Genomic DNA, 26,155 nt, shown 5'->3' on the forward strand with positions numbered 1-26,155 from the left:
CATTATTTCCCAGGTTAGTGATCAAAAGAAAGAATGAGATCCACAACATATAGTTCAAGGTAATTAAGAAAAAAGCTTTATCACATAAGGCCCCCAAGTGGCAGTTTAATGACACGCTGTGCATAGAAAAGAAGGTTTAAGCGAAATCTTGTGTAGCAAGTGCCATCAACTGAATCCCAGTAAAAGTAGCTTTTGAAAAATAACATTATTACCTAATCATGTAAGATGGAACTTTACTAAGTCTTCAGTCGTAACTGTAAATTCGTAGTACAAGTAACATGAAAATGTACTTGAAAGGCTAGGAAGCCAATTTTAAGAATAACAACATCTCACTTTTCTCTGTTTGACATGACTACTCATTTTGTCTTCCTGATAAGGGTTTCAGACATGTGTGTTCTCTCCCTCCTGCAGGACAAACCAGCATGGAATTTTCTTGATAACTGATAACTTCCCATTCTTTTCTCTATGCAGTTTTCATCTGTATTTAAATAAGAATTTCGATTTGAGTAGTATAAACTTCCTTACAAGCCTCTATGTCATTCATCTTGTCAGAGCAGACAAGAAATGTTTGGCAACCAGTGCACTGACCTGGAAAAACCTCCTACTTTTATGTGAAAGATCATGTTTAAAGTCTACACTGTTTATTATAATTTTAATGTCTGAATATTTATTGTAATAAATTAGTTGTGACAGTTTTTTCTACACGGTCTTTTCATTCTATTAATACTGTGATTAGGCTGAGTGGATGAAAGGGCTCAGTCTTTGCCCTGATGATCTCAGATAGAGATTTAAAATTTTTTACAACCTTGGAAATTAGTAATTTACAGCGTTAATATACAAAGCTCTGTTTTAAAAGCGCTCAAAGTACAGTAACAGTACCCCTGTAGTACTTTGTATAATATACAAGAAGTATAGAGATACCTACACTATATCTATGTATCTACTCTATAATATTCTTTGACAGAAATGTCAACACCAGAGCTGAAATTTTAATGGATTTTGGAGCCACCAAAACTGTAAAATTAGAGTAAAATAATGTCAAATGCGACTTCAAGTTACATTTAACGAACATTTATTGCAAACCAGTTTTCTGCACAGCAGCGAGCTAGGTCTCATAGGGACAGCTGTGAGTAAGGACTTCACTCTAAAATCTGGGCATACTGATGCAAAGAGAAATCAATGGCCAACCTAGATGAGCGCCCGAGAATTCGGGATCAAAGCCAGGACCTCCCTGTTGGTAAGGTCAGGGGTGGAGAACCTCTGGAAAGTGGGCGCTAGGTTCCCAGCGGTTGCGCTGTGGATAGCACTCCTTGCCTCATCTCTGGGAACAGCCCGGCGAGCCAAGGCCGAACTGCCGGGAGGTTCGCCGCCCCCAGCTCCTAATTCCGGGGTCACTGCCCAGGACTGGAGAAGGGCGAAAGGTGCAGTGTCCACTTGCGGCGCACTTCTGTGGGCGGTCACTCCGGGCTGCAGGCCATGCTGGGGGCTAGGACAGGAGCGAAGTGGCGTCAATCTCACGATCAGACGCCTCAGGAGGGATGTTCTGCGGGCAATTTCCCTCCTAGGGCTATTTGTAGTTGTCTATCAGGCCATGAGAGGGCGTTAGCGCGCGCGCGCGCACGCACACACACGCACCCCACCACCACCAAAACCCCCGCACGCACACACGCACACCATCAACAAAATCCGCTCCCTTCCTGGAAGTCAGGCCCTGGGTCAGGTGAGGGAGCCGGAGCTAGTGCAGGCTCGGCGTTGTAGCTACGGATGCCACTAGGCTGGGGAGTCGGATTCCAGCAATAGGGTCAGCCCTTAGAGCTAGCGATCCCAGCTATTAGCTGAGCTCCGGGAAAGGGTCGGCAATGTTCCCGGGGCACTCCTGAGCACCGCATCCCACAATCCCCAGGCCAGCTGGGGCGCTGCTCCCCAGTGTGCAGACTGCTTGCAGCACACGGGTGGCGAGCTCGAGCCCGGCCTCCTGACAGCTGCCCACGCGCCGGGGCGGGCTCTAGCAGGTAGCTTTAAAGGTCCGCGCGGCAGCCCCGCCCCTCGCGCGCGGCGATTGGCTCCAGCTGGGGCGGCATTGGCTCGATAGGTGCAGAGAGGGCGGGGCTGCGCGCGCGAGGCCCGTGGCTCCCGTGGCGTCCGCTGCTGGGGCGCGAGTGGCTGCTGAGTGCGGGTGGTTGGGCGTGCGGGGCCAGCGGGCACGCGCGTGCGCGGCGCCGAGATCCCTGGGGAAGTAGGGGAGCGGCCGACGCCGAACCTCACGCACAGACCGGCAGCTGGCGGCGCGCGCGAGAGCGGGGGTGGTGCGTTCGTGTGTGCGCGTGAGTGTGTGTATGTGTGTAGAGCTTTGGTGCGGTGCACCAGCCGCCAGTGCCCGGGTGCCAGTCCCCCATCGTTTTCCACACCCTCCCTCCGTCCCCGTTCCTTCCCTGCCGCCCTCCCGCATCCCCACGGCCGCAAGCCGAGCAAAAGCCCAGGGAAGCAGGTGTGGGGGGGCGGGCGGGGTCGCACGAGACAAAGGGGCCCTGGGGTCAGCCCGTCATGGCCTCCCGGAGCCTGGGGGGCCTGGGAGGGAGCCGAGGCGGGGGCGGCGGCGTCAAGAAGAGCCTGAGCGCCCGCAACGCCGCCGTGGAGAGGAGGAACCTGATCACGGTGTGCAGGTACGGCGCGGCCCGCCGCTCGGGGACAGAGGAGGGGGCCGCCGGCGCCGCGGGCTGGGGAGAGCGCTAGACCCTGGGGGTCCCGGAGACAACCGGCTGGAGCCCCGGCTGCCGCCGCCGCCCCGGGCGTGTCCGCGGCCAGAGCGTCCTGTGTGAGGCAGGTCTGGGCTCCGCCAAGGCCCCGGACTTTCCGTCAGTTTCAGTGCTGGGAACCGCTTGAGGGTAGGGCTTGGGGCGGGGCTCGGGGAGGATTTGTTTTCAATGTACAATCTAGCGTCTGAGTGAAAGAGGAGGGCAGGGAGGAGGAGCCGTTTCCTTTTAGTGCGCGTTAAGCTGTCAGGCAGCTTTTCGTCAAGTAATTGTCGCTGTAATTGTTGACTGTGTTGCCTCAAAATCGTAGTGCGTTTTGTTTTCTGTTTTTGATTATTTGCACATATATTGTCATTTCGTGCCACGGATAGTGAGTGCCTACTCCATGCTAGTCGCATGTGTATGTGTTTCCTTGTCCTCTGCACTCTAAATTGCAGTGTTACTGATATTTCTGCAGTTGATACCAAGAGTAGGACTGTGGAGGATACCTAGTCGGTGATTTATTTCAAGTTTTGCCTTTCTTTGTTTTGTAACTATAATCGTAGTATTCCCTTACTTTAAAAAATGTATTTAGAAATTACTTTCAACCAGCCTTGTAGTCAGAAATAACTGACTTTTAGCATGCTGACATTTTGTTTAAGTCTTGTTTCTGGGTATTAAATCCATGGTAGTCCTAAGCATTAATTTCTTAGGAAGGTCATTGAGCCATCAAGTTGTTGTAAAAGTAGTTTGTTGCATGAAACTCTTCCTTAGCCATCAAAAATCCTGTAAGAATAAGAGAATGAGGAGACCTTTCCTTCCTTTACAATTTACATTTTTTTTTCTTTTCCTTGTATAAAGATGTGTCTAGCATGTTAAGCAGAATATAGATATTTATACTCGGACTTATATTCTGTCTAGCATGTTAAGCAGAATATAGATATTTATACTCGGACTTATATTCAGTAACTTTGAGCGTTTTTTTTTTTTAATTGCTTTTGACTTAACAGCTGTTCACCCCTCTGGTAGGAAGACCTGCCTCACTGACTTTTATGGCACTTGGAGTTATAAACAGTAAAATATTAATACGGAATCTTTTGAATTGACATTTGTGCTGTTTAGGATGCAACTTTTTGAGGAAGATAGGTTGTATGAAATTTTTTTTACATCGAGGCAGTGTTTTTAAGTTAGGTAAATATAACAGTAAGCAAGGCTAACTTTCTTACAAACAGTTTTTGTTTGGGAGAGTTTTGTTACCTAGTCGTGGCAGCTGAAGTGATTTTGAGTGTTTGTAGGATGATGTTCGGAGAAGGCAATGGCACCCCACTCCAGTACTCTTGCCTGGAAAATCCCATGGATGGAGGAGCCTGGAAGGCTGCAGTCCATGGGGTTGCTGAGGGTCGGACACGACTGACAGACTTCACTTTCACTTTTCACTTTTATGCTTTGGAGAAGGAAATGGCAACCCACTCCAGTGTTCTTGCCTGGAGAATCCCAGGGACAGGGGAGCCTGGTGGGCTGCCGTCTGTGGGGTCGCATAGAGTCGGACACGACTGAAGTGACTTAGCAGGATGATGTTAGTTAGCCAGATATTTCAACCTGGAGCTTCAAACACCTGGGCTGACATAAATTGCTCTCAATCATTGTGGCAGTCTTCAGAACGGTGGGTGTTGAAGATTTGGGGTAAAACACTGTGAGAGGTTTTATACTCTACTAATGTTTAAAGACAATAAAAACATGAATAAAAAAATCAGTGGAGAATACTGTTTTGCGTCTCCATTTTTGTCATGGCAGCAGAGGCAGTTCAGGGAAAAAAGGGACATATCTAAACCTTATTTAAGTTACATGTTTAAGGAATTTCAGTCACATCACACTGATTTGTGTGGACAGTTGTCTAGGATAGCAGAATTTTTGTTGTGTTTGTCTAATTATTCTTTTCTACTCTGGAATGAGCATACATGCTGACTTTAGTTACAGTTTACAATAAATTTAGTGTTGTAGCTAAAAGAAATTTCATTATTGTAGCTATAATAAATTTCAGTTTCTGGCTTAGATTTCAACTCGTGTATTTATTTATGTGGATAATGTTACTAATACTGTTCTTCATGTTCAAATAGTTGGTGCATATCAATTATCCTTCTCTAATAATGAAACCTATTTGATAGATTTTGTCTAAAGGCTTTTAGTTTTGGGGGAAAAGTCATTGTAGGCCATTTGGGTGTTTTAAGTATCCCCATGAATTCTGCAAAAGAAATCAGTATTTGTGAATTTCTGTTGCTTTTCTCTCTTTCAGAATTATAGGAACCTGGGTATCTCACCCACATCTGTTAATTTATTTTGAAATCTTTATGTAGCAGATCAGACATGATTTCATATTTAAGTTGGGAAGAAGCTGGTTTAGTGAAAATATAATTGAGTTCTAAGTTTACTTTGTCATTAATTAATTGTGTCCTTTAACAAGTCTGTTTTTCAATTTTCTCATTTGTAAAATATTTTTGGACAGAATCATTGGTAATTTTCGCTGACAGCCCTAAAACTAGTAAAAAAAAAAAAAAAAAGCTAGAGCTCATTCCAGCAGAATGGGTTGGTTCATACTTAGTTTTGAATTTCTCCAAACATGAGCAGGGTAATAGTAGATATATGCTGAATGGTAGGTAGATGAGGTATGTGCTTTTTTATCTGTAAACAAAAACATTTTGAATTGTGCCTTCTATATTGTGATACCTTGATTCTCTACTGGTATTCTGGAAAAATAAAATAGTATAGAAAGCCAAACCAAACCAAAACAAACTCCCCCCACCCCTGACTAGCGTTCTGGTATATGTGTTAGTTGAGGGTGGGAAGATATTTTAACCTGCTTAAGTTCTTTGCAGGTTAATCAGTACAGGTGATATGCATCAATACTTAGACAGTAATGCTTTTCGTTACCCCTTACACAGTTTAGGCATACTCTCAGTTTAGGTTTACAGCCTTATTATATAACCACAATTCTTTTGGTTTGAAAATGCCTCATATTAAGAACAGTGTTACAGTTCGAATTTTGGAAGTGAGTTATTTGGTTAGGTAGGATAGTCAGGAATTGAATTTTGGTTCATTGTGATTGTGTAATTATTTCATCAGTTTTTTCATGAACATCGATATATTGTAGACTGAAAACAGTACTTATCTCAGCAAATAAGTAGTCTTTAATCATTTTTTTTAATAGATTGTGATAGAAAATAGATCATTCAAAGTCTCTAAATGTTCCACATTCAACTCTAAAATATTCATAAACTGACTTATTTCTATGTACAAACTAGTATTTTCTCTGCATATTCTCTATCATTTATAAAAATTGTTAAAATCCTTGAGGATTTTTTAACCTGCATTTTTCATCCTAGAAAATCAGGTACTAGTTACATTTTTAAGCTTCATAAGTTATTGAAAAACTTACATATTCTTTTGATTTTAGTTCTGGTGGCAAGGAGAATTAAAATATAAGTTCTCTTTCCGTGGGTCAATAATAGTTTGTGAAAAATTATTAAGATACACATTTAAATATAGGTGCATATATTTAAAAATAAAATTTGGCAAACTTCTAAACCAATACATTATGAGAAACTCCCACATAAAGCCGTAACTTCCCTGTCTGGTGTATGGAAAGGACTAATGAAAGATTGAAGGAGATGGTGTGAGGAAGTAAGCACAGTAGAGACAAATGATGATTTTCAAAATTAAAGTACTTTTAATAATGTGTACATAGTTCTTAGTTTTCTGTAGGTCAGGATACTATTTCGTAACTTGAATGTTAATTCAGATAACCTCATTTGAATAGTGCCTCATTTTCTCAATGTATTTGGGAAATGAAATGTTACTATTTTTCTTGTAACTAGTGTTTGAGTTAAAATTCTCCAGTCAACTGCAGTGCTTTACTCAGCATTTTTTGTGGAGTGAAGTCTTCTGTTTAACTGAAGCTTACAATCTTAAGTGTTCAGATTTATATTACAATAAAGAATACTATTTAAAGCATTATGGATAAACTGCTTTTTAAAAAGCATTATACGTTTCTCTACCTTATTAAAAAGACTCGGCATAGAATCCTTAAAAGTGACTTTACTCTGGATCTGTTCTGTGAATATACCCTGTGCGGTGGTTGCCCTTGGAGACTCCTGAGGCACACAGAGCTGTTTGCTACGTGGCCCCATGGTGTGTTTGGTGTTCTTGGTCTGCTTTTGCTTTGCTGGCTCTTCCTACCAAGTTAGCAGTTATTTCCTGCACCTCTGCTTGTTTCTACCAGCTCTTTCCTCTGTGCTTCCCATCCTGACATGCTCATTATAGTTGGTTGTGAACTAGGAAAGCAGATAAGTAAATTTATCCAGTGTTTAAAAAAAAAAAAAAAAAGCACTGAGACACCTAAGTTCAGTGAGTGAGCTTTTGCACTCTGAACCTCTTAACGTCTGGTGCTGAATAATCAGGGGAAAAAAAGATATATTCCTGTACTTGAACAAGGTGGTTAAAATGCAGATATGTGAAATGTTACCGAATATCATTGGTGATATAATCGTCTAAATAACTTTAAGTGCAGTGACTTATTTCCTGGTTACTATTTCCTTGAGAATGCTTTAGCACACTGTTCATACCTTGCCTATCGTGATTATATTTTTGTCTGAAGCTGTTTTAATCAATGCTATACATAGTAGACTGTGTGGATCACAATAAACTGTGGAAAATTCTGAAAGAGATGGGAATACCAGACCACCTGACCTGCCTCTTGAGAAACCTATATGCAGATCAGGAAGCAACAGTTAGAACTAGACATGGAACAACAGACTGGTTCCAAATAGGAAAAGGAATACGTCAAAGATGTATATTGTCACCCTGCTTATTTAACTTCTATGCAGAGTACATCATGAGAAATGCTGGACTGGAAGAAACACAAGCTGGAATCAAGATTGTCGGGAGAAATATTAATAACCTCAGATATGCAGATAACACCAGCCTTATGGCAGAAAGTGAAGAGGAACTAAAAAGCCTCTTGATGAAAGTGAAAGAGGAGAGTGAAGAGGTTAGCTTAAAGCTCAACATTCAGAAAACGAAGATCATGGGATCTGGTTCCATCCCTTCATGTGAAATAGATGGGGAAACAGTGTCAGACTTCATTGTTTTGGGCTCCAGAATCAGTGCAGATGCTGATTGCAGCCATGAAATTAGAAGATGCTTATTCCTTGAGAGGAAAGTTATGACCACCCTAGATAGCATATTCAAAAGCAGAGACATTACTTTGCCAACAAAGGTCCATCTAGTCAAGGCTATGGTTTTTCTGGTGGTCATGTATGGATGTGAGAGTTGGACTGTGAATAAGCTGAAGTTGAACGGTTCTGTGAAGACCTATAAGACCTTTTAGAACTAACACCCAAAAAAGATGTCCTTTTCATTATAAGGGATTGGAATGCAAAAGTAGGAAGTCAAGAAACACCTGGAGTAACAGGCAAATTTGGCCTTGGAATACGGAATGAAGCAGGGCAAAGACTAATAGAGTTTTGCCAAGACAATGCACTGGTCATAGCAAACATCCTCTTCCAACAACACAAGAGAAGACTCTATACATGCACATCACCAGATGGTCAACACTGAAATCAGATTGATTATATTCTTTGCAGCCGAAGATGGAGAAGCTCTATACAGTCAGCAAAAACAAGACCAGGAGCTGACTGTGGCTCAGACCATGAACTCCTTATTGCCAAATTCAGACTTAAATTGAAGAAAGTAGGGAAAACCACTAGACCATTCAGGTATGACCTCAATCAAATCCCTTATGATTGTACAGTGGAAGTGAGAAATAGATTTAAGGGCCTAGATCTGATAGATCTGATAGATTTGATAGAGTGCCTGATGAACTATGGAATGAGGTTTGTGACATTGTACAGGAGACAGGGATCAAGACCATCCCCATGGAAAAGAAATGCAAAAAAGCAAAATGGCTGTCTGGGGAGGCCTTACAAACAGCTGTGAAAAGAAGAGAAGCGAAAAGCAAAGGAGAAAAGGAAAGATATAAACATCTGAATGCAGAGTTCCAAAGAATAGCAAGAAGAGATAAGAAAACCTTTTTCAGCAATCAATGCAAAGAAATAGAGGAAAACAACAGAATGGGAAAGACTAGAGATCTCTTCAAGAAAATCAGAGATACCAAAGGAACATTTCATGCAAAGTTGGGCTTGATAAAGGACAGAAATGGTATGGACCTAAAAGAAGCAGAAGATATTAAGAAGAGATGGCAGGAATACACAGAACTGTACAAAAAAGATCTTCACGACCCAGATAATCACGATGGTGTGATCACTGACCTAGAGCCAGACATCCTGGAATGTGAAGTCAAGTGGGCCTTAGAAAGCATCACTACGAACAAAGCTAGTGGATGTGATAGAATTCCAGTTGAGCTATTCCAAATCCTGAAAGATGATGCTGTGAAAGTGCTGCACTCAAAATGCCAGCAAATGTGGAAAACTCAGCAGTGGCCACAGGACTGGAAAAGGTCAGTTTTCATTCCAATCCCAAAGAAAGGCAATGCCAAAGAATGCTCAAACTACCGCACAGTTGCACTCATCTCACATGCTAGTAAAGTAATCCTCAAAATTCTCCAAGCCAGGCTTCAGCAATATGTGAACTGTGAACTTCCTGATGTTCAAGCTGGTTTTAGAAAAGGCAGAGGAACCTAAGATCAAATTGCCAACATCCACTGGATCATGGAAAAAGCAAGTGAGTTGCAGAAAAACATCTATTTCTGCTTTATTGACTATGCGAAAGCCTTTGACTGTGTGGATCACAATAAACTGTGGAAAATTCTTCAAGAGATGGGAATACCAGATCACCTGACCTGCCTCTTGAGAAATTTGTATGTAGGTCAGGAAGCAACAGTTAGAACTGGACATGGAACAACAGACTGGTTCCAAATAGGAAAAGGAGTACGTCAAGGCTGTATATTATCACCCTGTTTATTTAACTTATATGCAGAGTACATCATGAGAAACACTGGACTGGAAGAAGCACAAGCTGGAATCAAGATTGTCGGGAGAAATATCAATAACCTCAGATATGCAGATGACACCAGCCTTAAGGCAGAAAGTGAAGAGGAGCTCAAAAGCCTCTTGATGAAAGTGAAAGTGGAGAGTGAAAAAGTTGGCTTAAAGCTCAACATTCAGAAAACGAAGATCATGGCATCCGGTCCCATCACTTCATGGGAAATAGATGGGGAAACAGTGGAAACAGTGTCAGACTTTATTTTTGGGGGCTCCAAAGTCACTGCAGATGGTGACTGCAGCCATGAAATTAAAAGACGCTTACTCCTTGGAAGGAAAGTCATGACCAACCTAGATAGCATATTCAAAAGCAGAGACATTGCTTTGCTGACAAAGGTCCATCTAGTCAAGGTATGGTTTTTCCAGTGGTCATGTATGGATGTGAGAGTTGGACTGTGAAGAAGGCTGAGCGCCGAAGAATTGATGCTTTTGAACTGTGGTGTTGGAGAAGACTCTTGAGAGTCCCTTGGACTGCAAGGAGATCCAACCAGTCTGTTCTGAAGGAGATCAGCCCTGGCATTTCTTTGGAAGGAATGATGCTAAAGCTGAAACTCCAGTACTTTGGCCACTTCATGCGAAGAGTTGACTCATTGGAAAAGACTCTGATGCTGGGAGGGATTGGGGGCACGAGGCGAAGGGGACAACAGAGGATGAGATGGCTGGATGGCATCACTGACTCGATGGACGTGAGTCTGGGTAAACTCCGGGAGTTGGTTATGCACAGGGAGCCCTGGCGTGCTGTGATTCATGGGGTCGCAAAGAGTCGGACACGACTGAGCGACTGATCTAATCTGAATAAAAGAGAACACTACCCAAAGCCGCAGAAATCTCTTCCTTCCCTTCTTTCAGTTACTACATGCTCCTAGCTTTCAACACCATTAGTTTTGCCTCTTTTTGAATTTGATACAGCATTGAACATTAAATTACAGCTATGTACAACAAAAAGGATGAATCTCACAAACATAATGTTGAGCAAAATAAACTAAATAGAAAAAGGTACGTATTTTTCCATTCATTTCAAATTCACAGTGAGGCAACACTCAACAAATCCAGTCTGTGATGTGAATATACCACAGTATATCCATTCTGCCTAAATAGGACACTTGCATTGTTTTCACTCTTTGACTGTTACTAATTGAATATTCATGAATATGTATTTTGGTGAATATATGTACCTACTTCTTTCAGATATATACCTAGGAGTGGAGTTCCTGGGTGATATGGTATGTAGATGTGTGGCTTCAGTGGATACAACAGTTTTCCAAAGGCATTGTGCCAGGCTGCATAGTAGTGAGCAGTGTAGTTAACTCTTGAACAGTGGAGTAGGGTTAGGGGTGCTGACTCTGAACATGGCCTAAAATCTGCATGTAACTTCACAGTGGGCTGCATCAGCAGTTCTGCACTCTGAGATTCTACCAACCGCTGACTGTGTTGTGTGTGTGTGTGATTCAGTGAAAAAAGCCTGCATTAAGTGGACCCATGCAATTCAAACTCATGTTGCTCAAGGGTCAACTGTATGAGAATTCCAGTTTCTCTAATCCTCACTAACACTTGAAATTTTTCTGTCTTCACTTAAGCGATTCTAGTGGTTTGATGGGGTGTCACATGGGGATTTATATAATTTGTATTTCCCTGATCTCTGTTGAAGTTAAGCACCTTTCCATAAGTCTGTTGGCCATCTGGAGAGTCTCTTTTGTGACATGCCAGTTCAAGTGGTTTATCATTTGCAATGTCTGATGTTTTGTTTGTGTAATTCTTTGTATATTCTATGTGGATCTTTGCTGAGTCTATGTGATGTAAGTATCTTTCCCCATTTGGTGGCTTGATTTTCCATTCTCTTTATGTTGTGATAAATAGAAACTCATAATTGTGAAGTAGTCCATCATAAAGTTCCGTCTTGGTTCGTGCTTATTGTGGCCTGCCTAAGAAATTGGTCTAGTACTCCAAGGTAATGAAAATATTCTTCTGTTTTCTTCTAGAAGATTTAGTTTTGTCCTTTACCTTTATATCAACAGTCCACCTGTACTTTATTTTTTGTTCATGCTGTGAAATATAGGAGTCAAGATTAAATATTTTCCTTAGGAAAATCAGTTTGACGTGTGCTAACTAGCTTCAGTCCTGTCTGACTCTTTGCTACCCTGTGGACAGAAGCGCTTCAGGCCCCTCCCTCCATGGGATTCTCCAGGCAAGAATACTAGAGTGGGTGGCCATGGCCTCCTCTGGGGGATCTTCCCTAATACCATTTATTAAAAAAGACCGTGCTTTCCTCACTACACTCAAGTGTCACATTTGTCATAAGTCAGGTGACTGAGAGACTGAACAATGACAAGGTGATGGCATCATTCGTGTGTGTGCTTCCAGACTCCCTCTTCTGTCCCATTAGTCTGTTTGTCCTTGAGCTAATATCATATTGGTTTAATAGCTATATCTTTATAGTATGTTGTGGTGTTTGGAAATATAAGTTCTCCAGCTTTGTGTTCAAGACTGTCTTGGCTATTCTTGGGCTTTGCAAACTAGATATTAGGATCCGCTTGTCAATTTCCATTTAAAAAATCTGTTGGAATTTTTTTAAGATTGCATTTAATCTATACATCATCTGCCATCTTGACAAGACTTAAATGCAATCCATGAGTAAAAAATCTCCATCCTTTCATGTATTTGTAGCTATTCTGAAATTTTTCACAAAGATGTTTCATAGTTTTGAATGTATAGATTTTATCTTTTTAGATTTGTTCTTCCATATTTAATATCTCTGTATTATAATTAAAAATTTTTTTTCTTTTTTGTTGATATATAGACATTAAATTGACTTTTAAAAATATTGTTCTTGTAATTAGCAATTTTACCAGATGTGCTTATTAATTCTAATAGATTTTTTGCAGTTTTGTATGTGTGCAAAGCATTCTGAAAACATTGTTGTGTCTTCTACCTATTTTATTTCTTCCCTTTTTAAACTTTATGGCTTTTCTTTTGTGTCTTACTGCACTGCCTAGGACCACAGTGTTGTAGAAAGTATTAACAGTTTTACCACTAAGTATGATGTTTGCAGTAGGTTTTTCTTAGTTCTTTTTACTAATAGATTGCTGAGAATTTTTATTGTAAGTGGATGCTGAATGAGTTTGAGCAAATTCCAGGAGATAGTGAAGGATAGGGAAACTGGAGAGCTACAATTCATGGGGTCGCAAAGAGTCAGACACAACTTAGCAACTGAATAACAACAAATGTTGTCAAATACTTTTTCTATCAAGATGAACATATGATTTCTCTCCTTTTTTCTCTTTATGTAGTTAATCACATTGATTGACTTTTTGATGCTAACCCTGGAATAAATAAACTGGGTTGTGCTGTCTTATCTTTTTTACGTATCTGTACATTAAGTGAGGTGATATTTTATTTGGGATTTTTGCACATTCATGAAAGTGGTTGGTCTGTGATTGTTCTTATAGGGTCCTTGTCTAGATTTGTCAGTAAGATTATCTGACTTTACAAGTTGGTAAATGTTCTTTTATTCTGTTTTGTAGAAGAATTTGTGTACAGTTAATATTATTTCTTTCTTAAACTTTTGGAAGAATTCACCAGGGAAGAAATCTGAACCACAAATTGTCTTTGTGGGAAGTCTTTTAGTAATAGACTCAATTTATTTAATAGATACTGAACAATTCAGATTTCCTGTTTATTCTTTTATCAGTTTCAGTGAGTTTTTCAAGGAATACACCCATTCCTGTATGTTACCAAATTTAAAGCTTCTCTCAATATCCTCTGAATATCTTTTTATCGTTTAGAAGTCTGGTCATTTCCCATTTTTCTCTCCTGATTTTGGTAATTTCTGTTTTTCCCATTTTTTTTTTCTTGCTGGGAGTATATAAATTTTATTAATATCTTCAGAGAACCAGCCTTTAGCTTTGTTAATTTCCTCTCTGTATATTTCTTAATTTGTTGCTTTCTCTTTATCATATTTAGTATTTCCTTCCTTCTGCTTTTTTTTTTTTTTTTAAGTTCCTGTTCTTTTTCTAATTCTTGAGATGGAAGTTTAGATCATTGGTTTTCAGCCTTTCTTCTTTCCAATCTTTGCATTTTCAGACCACAGATTTCCATGTTTGACATTGCTTTGGAATAGCAAACAAGGGGCTTCCCTGGTGGCTCAGACAGTAAAGAATCTGCTTGCGATGCAGGAGGCCCCGGGTTTGATCTCTGGGTTGGTAAGATCCCCTGGAGAAGGGAATGGCAATCCACTGCAGTAGTCTTGCCTGGAGAATTCCACAAACAGAGGACCCACGTGGGCTACAGTCCATGGGGTCACAGAGTCAGACACAGATTTAAAATTTGTATCTTCATTATTAATTAATTTAAAATGTTTTCTACTTTCTGTTGGGATTACTTCTTTGACTCATTGTTTATTTTAAAAGGTACTGATTAACTTTCAGACAGTTGAGGACTTTCTGTTTTTAGTTATTGAGTTCTAACTTAATTCCACTGTGCAGAGAGTATTTGAAAAGATTTTAGTTTTTTTAAAATATAAATTTATTTAATTGGAGGTTAATTACTACAGTATTGTATTGGTTTTGCCATACATCAACATGAATCCGCCACGGGTGTACACGTGTTCCCCATCCTGAAGCCTCCTCCCACCTCCCTCCCCATACCATCCCTATGGGTCATCCCAGTGAACCAGCCCCAAGCATCCAGTATCATGCATCGAGCTTGGACTGGCAATTCGTTTCATATATGATATTATACATGTTTCAATGCCATTCTCCCAAATCATCCCACCCTCTTCCTCTCCCACAGAGTCCAAAAGACTGTCCTATACATCTGTGTCTCTTTTGCTGTCTCGCATACAGGGTTGTCGTTACCATCTTTCTAAATTCCATGTATATGCATTAGTATACTGTATTGGTGTTTTTCTTTCTGGCTTACTTCACTCTGTATAATAGGCTCCAGTTTCATTCACCTCACCAGAACTGATTCAAATGTATTCTTTTTAATGGCTGAGTAGTACTCCATTGTGTATATGTGCCACAGCTTTCTTATCCATTCATCTGCTGATGGACATCTAGGTTGCTTCCATGTCCTGGCTATTATAAACAGTGCTGCGATGAACATTGGGGTACACGTGTCTCTTTCCATTCTGGTTTCCTTGGTGTGTTTGCCTAGCAGTGGGATTACTGGGTCATAAGGCAGTTCTATTTCCAGTTTTTTGTTTTTTTTTTATACTGTCACACCATGCAATATTTGTATCAGGGGGAAAAAATAACTTTCACATTTTATTCTGATTGAAATGACTCCAAGCCGTTTATTTCCTGGGGAGAATTAGGCAGATTGCACCAAGCCTCTGAATAGAGAACAGAAAATGTGTTAATATAATGTGGAGTAAGCTGTTTGCTGGACATTATTTCATTGCCTGCATTACTGGTACAAATGAGTCATAAATACTATTAAGATATGTGTAGATTTTTAAACATTATGTGTTTAAAGATATGTGTAGATTTTTAAACATTTGTCAAAGATAAGGTGTTTAAAGGTTTAAAGATATGTGTAGATTTAAAGGTTTAAAAATAAGGTTTAAAGATATGTGTAGATTTTTAAACATTTGTCAAAGATAAGGTGTCCATAGGTGCATGGATTTATCTCTGGGCTTTCTGTTTTGTTCCATTGATCTATATTTCTGTCTTTGTGCCAGTACCATACTGTCTTTTTGACTGTGGCTTTGTAGTATAGTTTGAAGTCAGGCTGGTTGATTCCTCCAGTTCCATCCTTCTTTCTCAAGATTGCTTTGGCTATTCAAAGTTTTTTGTATTTCCATACAAATTGTGAAATTATTTGTTCTAGCTCTATGAAAAATACCATTGGTAGCTTAATAGGGATTGCATTGAATCTATAGACTGCTTTGGGAAGTATACTCATTTTCACTATATTGATTCTTCTGATCCATGAACATGGTATATTTCTCCATCTATTAGTGTCCTTTTTGATTTCTTTCACCAGTGTTTTATAGTTTTCTATATATAGGTCTTTAGTTTCTTTAGGTAGATATATTCTTAAGTATTTTATTCTTCGAAAAGATTTTAAAGTTTTGAATTTTTATCTATGCTGGCTTTACAATGCAACATTCAATCAATTTTAGTAACTCTTTCATATGCATTTAAAAAGAATATAGACAGTCCTCTGTATTTACCAATTCCACATCCAGCAATATGGAGGGCCAACTCTAAGGAACTTGAGCATCTGTGGATTTTGGTTTCTTCAGGGTTCCTGGAAGCAATTCCCTGCAGGTATCAAGGGAGGACTGTGTTCTGTCATTGTTGATTTCATGTTTTATAGATGCCGTTGTGTTCCTAATTTCACTATCCTTCCTAGTTTGTTGTATGCTTAGCCTGATGTTAAGAGACATGTGTTCGATCTGTCAGATCTGTCTGAGTGTAGATTTGTCTGTTCCTCTGTTTAGTTCTGTCATTTATTTACTAAAATATTTTGTTGTTTGATTACCAGGTGGGTACGGATTGAGAACTGTGGTCTCTTCCTAGTGATTTCATTCCTCTGTTATCATGAAACGTCCTTCTTTATCTCTAATAGTGTTCCTACCTTAAAGTCTAGTTTTTTTTGCTATTAGCATAATTAAAATAGCTTTCTTTTAGTTAATGTTTATATGATACACTTTTTATTCTTAACTCTAAGTATTTTTGGGTCCTTAAAAGTATCTCTTTGTAGGCAGGATAAAATTGAATTTTACATTTTATCTAGTGTTTTATTTAGAGCATTTAGCCCATTTATATTTAATGTTATTACATTTGGGTTTATGACTACCATTTTATTATTTATGTTCACTTTTTCTCTTTTCTTGTCTTATGTATCATTATTTTTTGTTCTGTAATTTATTCCTTATAGTTTTCTCCATATGAACTTGTTGATTATATATTCTTTACATTTTCTATACAGTTTACCCTTGAATAGTGTGAGGCTTAGGGGTGCTTACCTTCCACAAGTCAGAAATCCACGTTTAACAGTCATGTGTATGCAGTCAGCCCTCCAAACTGTGACTGCGTTTACAGATTCAACCAACTGTAAACATATACTGTTGTAGCATAAATGGGAAATAAATGGTCCATGTATAAGCGGACTTAACACACTTCAAACTTGTGTTGTTCAAGGGTCAACTCTTTATATTTTTGATTTCTATCCTTTTGACCCTTGATTTATTACATTAAATCCAAATTTAACTTTTACTGCTTCTCCAGTAATGTTAGAACCATTATCCCCCCTCATCCCAAAATACTTTTTAATAAATATGGTGCTCATTATGCTGTAATCTGATTATCTTTTTGTCTTCTATTGGAATGTGCATTTCTCAAGTCCAGAAATCATAGTTTATTGAGCATCTATTTTATTCCCAGCATCTAGTACATAGTAGGAATGTTTGTCAAATGAGGTAATTATGTCCAACTAGTGAATAATAGTAGCAGTGGATAGTTCTAAAACAAGACTGAAGGTAAACTAAAGAACCATTCTCACTTCTTAAAAAAAAAAGCCACCATTATGAATAATCTCTAATTAGGGGTTTTAAACATTGAATAGCTTTAGATTCACAGATACAGAGAGCAAACCAGTGGTTACCAGTGGGTGGATGACTGGGGGAGGGGTAGTGTAAGGGTAGGAGATTAAGAGGTACATGCTTAAAAAAAATTTTTTTTTACTATATTTTATACTAGATATAAAGCTACAGGGATATATTGTACAGCATGAGGAATATAGCAAATAATTTCTAGTAATTATCAGTGGAATGTCAGGTAATTGTGGTGTTGGGGAAGACTCTTGAGAGTCCCTTGGACTGCAAGGAGATCCAACCAGTCCATTCTGAAGGAGATCAGCCCTGGGATTTCTTTGGAAGGAATGATGCTAAAGCTGAAACTCCAGTACTTTGGCTACCTCATGCGAGGAGTTGACTCATTGGAAAAGACTCTGATGCTGGGAGGGATTGGGGGCAGGAGGAGAATGGGACGACAGAGGATGAGATGGCTGGATGGCATCACTGACTCGATGGACGTGAGTTTGAGTGAACTCCGGGAGTTGGTGATGGACAGGGAGGCCTGGCGTGCTGTGATTCATGGGGTCGAAAAGAGTTGGACATGACTGAGTGACTGAACGAACTGAACTGAAAACCTTTAAAAACTGTGAAAAAAATAAGCATTGAAATTAAAAAATCTAATAACTTCAGCAGTAGAACTGTCTATCTAGATTACTAGATAACTTGTCATTGTTATTGTTTAGTTGCAAAATAGTGTCCCAGTCTTTTTGTGACCCTGTGGGCTGTAGCCTTCCAGGCACCTCTCTCCATAGAATTTCCCAGGCAAGGATACTGGAGTGAGTTACCATTGCCTTGTCCAGGGGATCTTCCCAATCCAGGGATCGAACCCTCATCTCCTGTGTTGGCAGACAGATTCTTTACCACTGAGCCACCTGGGAAGCCTTGATAGCTTACTTATGTTAAAATACATTACTTGAATATTTTCATTTGTGTTTGGACAAAGAAGAATTGAATTCCAAAGTGATATGTGATACAGGTGTCCAGTGAAAGTATTCTTTATTAAGCTGATTTTAATTGGAAATTATTTCATATAAGAAATCAAATGAATTAATTTAAGATGGGAAATTTTTTTTGTTTGAATACTTTCTAATTTTAAACAAGTTGTAAAAAATTGTTTTGTCCTACACATACTAATGAAACTAACAAAGACTAAACACAAAGAAAGAATATTAAAAGCAGCAAGGGAGAAGCAACAAGTAACATACAAAAGAAACTCCATACGTTTAACAGCTGATCTTTCAGCAGAAACTCTGCAGGTCAGAAGGGAATGGCAGGATATATTTAAAGTACTGAAAGGGAAAAACCGACAACCAAGATTACTGTACCTGGTAAGGATCTCATTCAAAATTGATGGAGACATAAAAAGCTTTTCAGACAAGCAAAAGTTAAGAGAATTCAGGACCACCAAACCAGCTTTAAAACAAATGTTAAAGGGACTTATGTAGTCAAGAAATACAACAGAAGAAAAAAGATCTACAAAATCAACCCTAAACAACTAATAAAATTGCAATGGGAACATATATATCAATAATTACTTTAAATATAAATAAATTAAGTGCTCCAACCAAAAGAAACAGATTGGCTGAATGGATAGAAAAGCAAGACCCATATATACGCTGTCTACAAGAAACCCACTTCAGACCTAAAGACACATATAGACTGAAAGTGAGAGGATGGAAAAATACATTCCATGCAAATGGGAAGCAAAAGAAAGTATTTTTTTACTTTCAAAAGAAAGTTTTTTTTTTTTTTTTAACAATCCTCATATCAAACAAAATAGACCTTAAACTAAAGAACAATATAAGAGATAAGGAAGGACACTACATATTGACCAAGGGATCAATCCAAGAGGAAGACATAACAATTGTAAATATCTATGCACCCAACATAGGAGCATCTCAATACGTAAGACAAACACTAACAAACATAAAAGGAAAAATTGACAATAACACAATAATAGTAGACTTTGACACCCCACTCACACCAATGGACAGATCATCAAAACAAAATTAATAAGGAAACACAAGTCTTAAATGATACATTAGATGAAATGGATTTCATTGATATCTTCAGGACATTCGATCCAAATGCAAAAGAATACCCCTTCTTCTGATGTGCACATGGAACATTCTCCAGAATCAACCACATCTTGGGTCACAAATCAAACCTTAGTAAATTTAAGAAAATTAAAATCATATCAAGTATCTTCAACCACAGTGCTACGCGACTAGATATCAATTACAAGAAAAAAATCTAAAAAACACAAACACATGGAGATTAAACAACACGTTTCTAAATAACCAACAGGTTTCTGAAGAAATCAAAAGGGAAGTCAGAAAATTTCTAGAAACAAATGACAATGAAAACATGACAACTCAAAACCTATGGAATGCAGCAAAAGCAGTCCTAAGAGAAAAATGTATAGCAATGCAATCCTACCTCAAGAAACAAGGAAAACGTCAAGTAGACAACCTAACTTTTCACCTAAAGCAACTGGAAAAAGGAGAACCAAAAACCCTCAAAATCAGTAGAAGGAAACATCAAGATCTGAGCAGAAATAAATGAAAAAGAAATGAAAGAAACAATAGTAAAGATTAATAAAACTAAAAGCTGGTTCTTTGAGAAGATAAACAAAATTGACAAACCTTGAGCCAGACTCATCAAGAAAAAGAGAAGAATCAAATCAACAAAATTAGAAATGAAAAAGGAGAGGTTACAACAGACAATGCAGAAATGCAAAGGATTATAAGAGACTATTATGAACAACCATATGGCAATAAAATGGATAACCTGGAAGAAAGGGACAGATTCTTAGAAAAGTTCAATCTTCCAAGACTGAACAGGAAGAAATAGAAATTATGAACAACCCAATTATAAGCACTGAAATTGAAACTGTGATCAAAAATCTCCCCCAAAACAAAAGCCCAGAATATAAAAGCAGCTCATAGAACTCAATACCAGAAAAACAAACAACCCAATCAAAAAGTGGGAAAAAGACCTAAACAGACATTTCTCCAAAGAAGACATACAAATGGTTAACAAACACATGAAAAGATGCTCAACATCGCTCATTATTAGAGAAATGCAAATCAAAACCACAATGAGATATCACCTCATGCTGCTCAGAATGGCCATCGTCAAAAAGTCTACAAACCGTAAATACTGGAGAGGGTGTGGAGAAAAGGGAATACTGTTGCGCTGTTGGTGGGAATGTAAATTGATACAGCCACTGTGAAAGATGGTATGGAGATTCCTTAAAAAACTAGGATTAAAACCACCATATGACCCAGCAATCCCACTCCTAGGCCTATACTCTGAGGAAACTAAAATTGAAAAAGACACATGTATCTCATTCATTGCAGCACTGATTACAATAGCTAGAACATGGAAGCCACCTAAATGTCCATCGACAGATGAATGGATACAGAAGTTGTGGTACATATTTACAATGTACATATGGCTGTACATATACAGCCATAAAAAGGAGTGCATTTGAGTCAGTTCTGATGAGGTGGATGAACCTAGAACCTATTATAGAGAGTGAAGTGAGTCAGAAAGAGATAAATATTGTATTCTAATGCGTATACATGGAATCTAGAAAAATGGTACTGAATTAATTTACAGGGCTACATGGAGAAACAGACATAGAGAATAGACTTATGGACATGGGGAGAGGGGAGGAGAGGGTGAGAGGTATGGAAAGAGTAACATGGAAACTTATATTACCATATGTAAAATAGATAGCCAAGGGGGAATTGCTGTATGGCTCAGGAAGCTCAAAAAGGGGCTCTTTATCAACCTAGAGGAGTGGGATGGAGAGGGACCTTCTAAAGGGAAGGGTGTATGTATACCTATGGCTGATTCATGTTGAGGTTTGACAGAAAACAACAAAATTCTATAAAACAATTATCCTTCAATAACAGAATAAATTTTAAAAATGTTTAAAAAATTGTCTTGTCCTTTTGTTGAAAGATAGTGCTTCAGGTTATTTTTCATGTGCTGCAATCTGCTGTTGTCAGTCTGCTTATGTAGCAATACAAGATGTTAATATGATATCTCGGTCTTAGGTGTTCACAGTTCTGTTTTACAAGCAATTTTCATAGTACATATGGGGAAAATATTTTAAAATATACCTCTCTCTCTCTGTCTCTCATTTTTTTACACTAAGCAAAATTTATAAAGAAAAAAAAAAGTGGTAAACTGTCAAAAGAGACTTTTGAGTTACAGGGTGTATATTCCAGAGAAGAGGGTTGGAACTTTTTTCTTCTGTGTTTCAGTAAAACTTTATAGAAACAGACAACTGGTTGGTTTTTGCCTGTGGATGATAATCCGAGACTCCTGCTAAACGGGTATGTGGAAAGTTTTTTTCTACTTATAAAGGAGATTTAAATTTTAGGAAAGATGAAGGGGGAAAACACATGACTGTTGGGAATTCTTAACTGTCATGAGACTTTAAAAGAAAATAAGGTGAATTGCTGATTCAGATAGATTTGGGAGGGGTTTCTGGTATAAAATAAAAGAAATAGGCTTTCCAATGAATAGATACCTGGATGCGGTGCTCATTATCATCCATAGTCACTATTTTACATTTGGGGTGGATTGTATCATGTCTCTTGGCAGCCATCTCCTTGTAGATTATTGATTATAGATACAGCAATGGCAGAGGATAGTTACCTCACCCCTTGGTAAAGGCTACTTGCAATAATAATATATTATAAGGAATCCTGTAAATTTGGTGTCGTAGTAGTGGAAAGAATTCTCTTACAATTCAGATACTTATGTGACTTTTTAAAATATCACTCATAAATGATTATAGCTATTCTGAACTCCTTTTGGTTTTGAAATGTAATGATTCTATATGCTTTAATGTACTTTGTTTATCTTCAGGTATAATTCCATATAAAGGAATATAAAAATATAGATAAGAAAATCTGATTTTGTGAAATTAATATTTTTCTGATGCATGTTTGACAAATAGTTAAGATTATGTAAGCTTGTTTTAAAGAGATGGAAATATATTTCTTTTCTACTTGATTCTTCTCTGTGTATGTGAATACGTCTTTGTATATTACTAATACAGGGCCTTTAAATATTAAAGATGAATTTCTACTTTTAATAGTTACTTTTCTAATAAAGAGTGAGATATTTCATGAAGTCATTTTGGGGGGACCTGCAATGAGATTCTTTTTTTTTTTTATTGAGTATAGTTGATTTATAATATCTTATTAAACTATACAGCACAGTGATCCAGATATATGGATGTAGATATTCCTTTTCAGATTCTTTTCCCTTATAGATTATTGCAAAATATTGAGTATAGTTCCCTGTGCTCTACAGTAGGTCTCTGTTGGTGATCTGTTTTATATATAGTAGTATGTATCTATTAATCCCAAACTCTTAATTTATCACTTCCCCATCTTTCCCCTTTAGTAACTTGTTTGTTTTCTATGTCTCTGAGTCTCTTTCTGTTTTGCAAATAAGTTCATTTGTATCATTCTTTTAAAAATTGCACATATCAATGGTATGATACTTGTCTTTCTGTCTGGCTTACTTCACTGAGTATGATAATCTCTAGATCCATCCATATTACTGCAGATAGCATTATTTCATTCTTTTCTATGGCTGAGTAATATTCCATTGTATATATGTACCACATTTTCTTTATCCATTCATCTGTTGATGGACATTTACTTGCTTCCATATCTTGGCTATTGTAAATAGTGCTTCTGTGGACATTAAGATGCATGTATCTTTTCAAATTATGTTTTCTGAGGATATATGCTCAGGAGTGGGATTGCTGGATCATATAGTAACTCTGTTTTTAGTTTTCTCTGGAAAAGCTGTTTTATTTTTGATTTTGTTGTCACATTTTTTTGCCTTTAATTATTTGTTGTTACTGTTATGTTAGAAACCTGTTTACTGTGGAAGGAATTAATTTAAATGGGTGTAGTGAAGATTTTTTTTAAAATGTAGTTTTGGTAAACATCTTTCTTGATATGTTTCCAAAGGGAAAAATGTAGTTCCTGCTTTCTTAAATTTGATGGTTTTAGTCACACTCATTTTTAAAATTTCTGCACTAACAAAATTTTATTTGAACATTGAAGGTAGGAAAGAGAATCTTTTAAGACAGACATTTCAAAAAACAGCATTTAATTAAAAGACCCTTTTATGTAAATTTTTTTACTTTTTAATTCTTATGTGAAAGCTGTTACTTAGACTTGATTTGGTATTTTTAGACATTCATCAAATTGTCATTTCATTATTTTAAAATCAGTACTCTTTGGGAAATAGATGACTAATATTAATGTCATCATTATCAGGAAATAGCTCAGCATCTGTGTGATATTTTTTAGATGTACTGAAATTCTTTTTACAGGTTTGATTTTTATAACATGTCTTAGTTACTGGATTATGGAGGAAAAGATTCTCACTATTCTGGCATAATGGAGCTAGCTGCATAATTCTGGAGAAGTAAATGCTGAATGGGAAGACTTGGCTAGCTAGAAGTAAAAGCATGGACTCTAAAGAACTAATTTGCCTTCTGAAGTTTTGATTTGTGTTGACAGGAGAAGAGCAGGCTATAAATGATGAAGCAATGCTGGAAAACAGTAATTTCTTCATTTTAACCTTGTTATAATAGAAATTATTTGAAATGCTTTCTCAGCCTTAAAATATCTTCATGCTTGAAAATAACAGAAAATGTGTCTAATGATATGCTTTAGGATATTTACGCTTTGCTTTTGTTTTGGTTTTTAGTCACATGTTGACTTACAAGTAATCTGATGCTCCGAGGTTCACCATTTTAGATTTGTGTCATGCACATAATGTCTTCTGTAGGAGATAATCTACTAAAACAACATGATAGATTCATATTTTATTGACTATTGATTGATCTGTACAGGGCTCTTGATGCTACAAAAATATATATGTTAACTCTCCATGACTTTTCCTTCCTATCACTTTTACAAAGAGCATTTGTTAGGTAGTTTTATGTTATTCCTGGAGGACAGTAGTGGCTGAAATCTTACAAGGCTGTTACAGGTGGAAATTGAGTTCTAGCTCCTTTTGGTGAAATAAGCACTCTGTTATCTTTAAATATCATTTTCAGTTCATTTTACCTGTGTGCTTACTATTTTAAATGCTATACTTTTTTGAAATTGAGGTAGGTTACTGCTACCTTGAATGTGATTACAGAGTTAGATATTCCATTCTATTCTATTAAAGATTAGAGAGAAACATTCAGAAGTTTCCTTCTTTTCAGGTCAAAGATGGAGGTGGAGACTATATGGCTTTTGTTTATTCATTTTAGGAACACTTAGCATTTCTTTCTCTTATGAAATAAGAACATTAAACTTTTTTGTTATTGTTAAAAGTTTGCTGAAGATTGACAGCACTTTTCTAGTGTATTGTCAATGAAAAGGGCAGAGGAAACAAAAGTGGATTTCAAGTCCCTGCTTTAATTTGATTTTGGTTTACTTTGTTTTTATTTCTTTTGGTATTCATGCATTACACGTAGTATTTATCTAACTTGTCTATTAGATACAAGAGACAAACTTCCATTAATTACTTCATAGTTATTTTTTGTCTGTGCCTTTTACATAGTTGCTCCTCCATGGAGCTCCAGTTGCTGTAAATAGTACTATGCTGCTGCTACTGCTGCTAAGTCATTTCAGTCGTGTCCCACTCTGTGTGACCCCATAGACAGCAGCCCACCAGGCCCTGCCGTCCCTGGGCCTCCCGGAGTTTACCCAAACTCATGTCCATCGAGTCGGTGATGCCACCCAGCCATCTCATCCTCTGTCGTCCCCTTCTCCTCCTGCCCCCAATCCCTCCCAGCATCAGGGTCTTTTCCAATGAGTCAGCTCTTCGCATCAGGTGGCCAAAGTATTGGAGTTTCAGCTTCAACATCAGTCCTTCCAATGAACACCCAGGACTGATCTCCTTTAGGACAGACTGGTTGGACCTCCTTGCAGTCCAAGGGACTCTCAAGAGTCTTCTCCAACACCACAGTTCAAAAGCATCAATTCTTCGGCGCTCAACTTTCTTCATACTAATATTTTAAGTTATACAATGAGAAGAAAATAAACACTTTTCAAACTGTACTAGATAAGTTTTTTTTTTTTTTTTTACAAAGAAGACCCCTTAATTCTCAATATTGCTCATGTTTTAAATTACAGTGTACTAAATAATGTTTGACTGTTTCTTCCATTTCCCTGTGCATTATAGCCAGCAGAGAGTTTTTAATGTTTTGATAAAAATTTGTGAAGGGAAGAGAATAATTGTAATTCTTTCTATTGATTATTGTGATCACACTGCATGATTTCAGTTTGCACAGTCTATTTTCATATGCAAAGGGAGGACTGCCTTTATTTAACTCATATAAACAAATATCTTTATATTTTCCTTTATACTTATGTGTTGTATTTTTTGTCCTGGTTGAATGAGCATTGCCAGTAAGCCTAAAAACTAAGGAACAGTTTGTACTCCTTTATCTCCCGCGCGCACGCGTGTGTGGGTGAGTGTGTGCGCGCTCATGGCTACAGTCCATGGGGGCACAAAAAGTCGGACACGACTGAGTGATTCACTCACTTTCACTTTAAGATAGAGATAGACAACACAAGTAATAGCAGTAAGACAAGTTGTAATCATCTCTTAAAGGAGATACAAACAAGATGCTACTTTGAGCTAGGAATATGTAGAGGATAATTCTTCATTGAGAAGATGGCGTTTAAGCTGAGTCTTGGGAAATGCATTGGTATTTGGCAGTCAAAAATAGAGACAAAGGG

At 38.0% G+C, this 26,155-nt stretch overlaps 1 protein-coding gene across 5 annotated transcripts in view; it reads left to right on the forward strand.

Moving 5' to 3' along the window:
• Nucleotides 1-2,115: 2,115 nt before the first annotated feature.
• Nucleotides 2,116-26,155, forward strand: part of RUNDC3B (RUN domain containing 3B) — a 167,284-nt gene continuing 143,244 nt past the window's right edge. For 2 of the 5 annotated variants that reach the window (XM_070787621.1, XM_070787623.1), the window contains exon 1: nt 2,118-2,663. In XM_070787621.1, coding sequence (XP_070643722.1) covers nt 2,545-2,663 — 119 coding nt within the window. In that variant the 5' untranslated portion in view covers nt 2,118-2,544. Of the gene's footprint in view, nt 2,664-3,783; nt 4,396-26,155 lie in introns of those variants that run through there. The other 3 variants (XM_070787622.1, XM_070787619.1, XM_070787620.1) reach the window with 3 other exon arrangements.

The sequence above is a fragment of the Bos indicus genome, chromosome 4, assembly GCF_029378745.1.
Source record: "Bos indicus isolate NIAB-ARS_2022 breed Sahiwal x Tharparkar chromosome 4, NIAB-ARS_B.indTharparkar_mat_pri_1.0, whole genome shotgun sequence".
Lineage (NCBI taxonomy): Eukaryota > Metazoa > Chordata > Mammalia > Artiodactyla > Bovidae > Bos > Bos indicus.